This window comes from Odontomachus brunneus, unplaced genomic scaffold (assembly GCF_010583005.1).
Source record: "Odontomachus brunneus isolate Ranch 3 - 2012 unplaced genomic scaffold, Obru_v1 Obru_scaffold_153, whole genome shotgun sequence".
Lineage (NCBI taxonomy): Eukaryota > Metazoa > Arthropoda > Insecta > Hymenoptera > Formicidae > Odontomachus > Odontomachus brunneus.
In genome coordinates this window covers 775,728-779,272 of record NW_022639603.1, presented here as the reverse complement: position 1 = coordinate 779,272, position 3,545 = coordinate 775,728, and the positions used below count along the sequence as shown (strand labels likewise).

The 3,545-nt window shown below is 27.2% G+C and overlaps 1 protein-coding gene across 4 annotated transcripts in view; it reads right to left on the bottom strand.

Annotated features, from left to right (window-relative positions):
• The window catches only part of LOC116850710 (uncharacterized transmembrane protein DDB_G0289901-like), a 13,964-nt gene extending 12,073 nt beyond the window's left edge, over nt 1-1,891 (bottom strand). Inside the window, exon 1 of one of the 4 annotated variants that reach the window (XM_032829310.1) lies at nt 1,669-1,891. In XM_032829310.1, the coding sequence (XP_032685201.1) occupies nt 1,669-1,735 (67 nt within the window). In that variant the 5' untranslated portion in view covers nt 1,736-1,891. The remainder of the gene's footprint in view (nt 1-1,668) is intronic. The other 3 variants (XM_032829311.1, XM_032829308.1, XM_032829309.1) reach the window with 3 other exon arrangements.
• Nucleotides 1,892-3,545: the final 1,654 nt, after the last annotated feature.

Here is a 3,545-nt window from a genome sequence, read left to right as displayed (position 1 = left end):
TTTAAATCTAGAAACAATTTCAGTAAAAATGTGATATTATCTGATAGGAGGTACTTCCAATTACGTATATATATATATATATACCTCCTATCAGATAATATCACATTTTTACTGAAATTGTTTCTAGATTTAAAACAAAAAATGTTTTCGTAGAACGTACGAAAATAAAGTTCAAAGAAAATAGATACCAAAAGCAACATACCTATTGGAATTTATGTAACATACCTCATATATAATAATATTTGATAATAAATAGTTCATTAATGCGTTTAATGGTTGAATAATATTCATTTATTCAAAATATAATGTTATAAAAGGGAAATATAATTAAATAAATACATATCTCTTTCCATATTTTTTATTTTTTCATATATCTTACATATGTTATATTTTTAAACTAAATAAAATTAAACTTTAAAATAAACAAATATCACGTCACAATGGGAGGTTATTAATTAAGTTATATTAGTCACAGAGTATCGCACCTATCGCATACTGTGGGTATGTCACTTTAAGACACATTCTCATAAAATTTTTCAAGTTATACAGTAAAAAAGTGATGAAGATAAAAATATTCAAAAAATATTTTTACAAAAGCCAAATGCATATAGAAGAACTTAATATTGAACAAAATGATAATTATCGCTATTTAATTTACGTAATTCGTCAATAAAAATCATAAAAATAAAACTTACGAATTTCTAAAACTCGATATTTGTTAATTTAGCATATAAAGGAAAGAAATATACCAAATATGATTTTTTTATGACTTAACTGATAAAACGGATTATGTTTATATTAGTTTTCCAATAAAATATAACATTTAATATATGAGATATAGATGTATATGAGCTTTAGGAAACCTATGTCGCTTTTAGCTACTTTCCTCTATTTTTCGACTTTAAAATGACATTGAAAAACTCTATCAAGGTCAACTCTAATTTTTTAAACGGAATCTTTAAACATAAACGGTCTTTAAATATAAAATATGATATAAATAAATTCCTTTAGTCATTCTGCGTATAAAAACATTGAAATAAAATCATCGAAAAATGAATAGTTCCTTAGATATTTCACATTGTATCCTATTACTTTTTAATATAAACTATGAAATATTTTGTAAACTATTTATTTTTCGACCACTCTATCCGAATATCTGTTGTACGTAGAATGATGAGAAAAATCTATCAATGATACAAATGATACAAATGACGAATCTTTACATACTGATATATCAATGAATCTACAAAATGCACGAAACTTTTTTTAAAGTTTTTGCATGCTTTTTTTGTAATAATCGATTTTATTCATCATTCTGCGTACAAAAGTATTATGATGAAGTTGTCGAAAAGTATACACTTTAGGAGATAGTTCATATTTTATACTAAAAAGTATCGAGACAAAACGTAGAATATCTTGACTTAACTTTTATTAGAAATACTTTTTATATCTTTCTTACTTCTAAGATATTAGTTTCATCAATTAAAATAGAACATGCGTATGCGTATGTGTGTGTGTGTTTGTATACACACACACATATAAAATACATGTTTCAATATAAAAATGTATATTAATAATATATATTAATTTTTCAAAATATGCAATTCGTCTAATCTCTCGCAAAAATAATTGCATGAAATTAAATTTAATTTTACGACGAAAGACTACCTGAGCCAACGAGGAACGTACACGTGAGAAGAACAGCCAGAGAATATTTCAAAACGCCACTCAACATTTTGGTTATCTCGACAGAGACCGGCGAGGTGTTGCTTTACCGGTTGCCTCTTGTACACTATGACACCGGTTATCGATTCATTGCCAAGAAGATCCTGAACGAGAACTTATATATGTAAGAATACCCCCAGCAGAGTGAAAGGAATCCAAACGCGCCGCGGGCAATCTGCGAAGGCAGCATCTCCTCAGTCGCGTGCGAGCCAGGTATACGTTGTCGAACGGCAATGAATAATTATTATTTCGCGCTATTACTAGTAGCAAACGTACTGCTATGTGATATAATAGAAACAACACAACTGATTTATAAAATGGTCCGCTACAGCGAAGATGACTGCGTCACCATTCCTCAGGAGTTTCCTCACGAGAAACATCAATGCTCGTCACGTTTAAGCATCCTGAATAACATGCCGCGAGTGAATATGATAAATCAATGTTTCTTGCATATTTTTGAACACGTGAAATTCATCGCTGTTCCTCTTGATTGCTCTTTATCTATTATTATGAATAATAATCTGTGTAATAATAAAAGTCATAGTATCGTAATACTATCAATTATAATGTTATATTCGTATACGTATAAATTGCAATTATAATTTTCAAACCAATAATTCAATAATTTTCAGGTGCAAGTAATACCATTAAAAAATATACGTGTACTATAATCTTTTCAGTTTGTTAACTAACTTCAACTGTCCATTCTTCAAATCAGATAATGACTATTATAAGTTGGTTTTTCTTTTACAATTCATTTTTTTATTTCAATAATGGCAATTAATTTCTATTTGTTAAATTATTCTTCTCTTTAATAGTATATTGAAAAGATCACATTTCATTTATTTGAATAAGTTATATGTATATCGTCTTATGGAAACGTATCTGTCTTATCTCACGATCAAAACGGCATGGATTGTAGTAAATATTTTGACAACAGTAGACTAGTTTTTCAGCGAATCATTTACATCGAAATATGTCGGGATTCTTTTCGCATTGTGTATGCCCATTGTGTGAACTTCGGTAAGATGAATATCGTAGAATTATACGATCATTATGCGTATGTGTCAGAGAACAACGCGAAACTACGATTCATTGTGTAATAATACCAGTGATCGTGTGCGTATTTTTAGAATGCACGTACGTATTGTAATATCGTCTCTCCTCTCTTCTAAATACCAATATCCTGGATGTAAAATACGATGATAATTGGGAAAACACAGAATACAAAATTATACGACCACAAATCTTACCACTGACTAGTATAGAAACTTGCCAAGATATTATCAGAACAATGGAATCAATTTTCTAATTATTACATGCAACATCCGTGTTGACAGATTAATCACATGACCCAGACAGCACACATTTACAAAATATTTTGGAAATATATAAATATATATACATACATACATACATATATATATATATATATATATATATATATATATATATATATATATTAAATATTTTATAAATATTCTAAAGTCCGAGATTTTCAGGTATGAAAAAAATTATGATAATACTTAAAAATATTTTTGAAAAATATTTATCATAAATCTTTCATAAATCATAATCTTTTTCATAAAAATATTTATGAAAAATGTTTCTCATAAATATTTTTATCCATTTATTAAAATCTTTTTTATATCTGAAAATCTTGAACATTTGAATATTTATAAAATATTTAATGTCTATATTTCTAAAATACTTTGTAAATATTATGTGCTGTCTGGATGATCAACGAAATCTACAATAGCAAATACAAAATTATTTTCAATGAACGTATAATAATTTATCTGTTAAGTAATGAAAAGGCC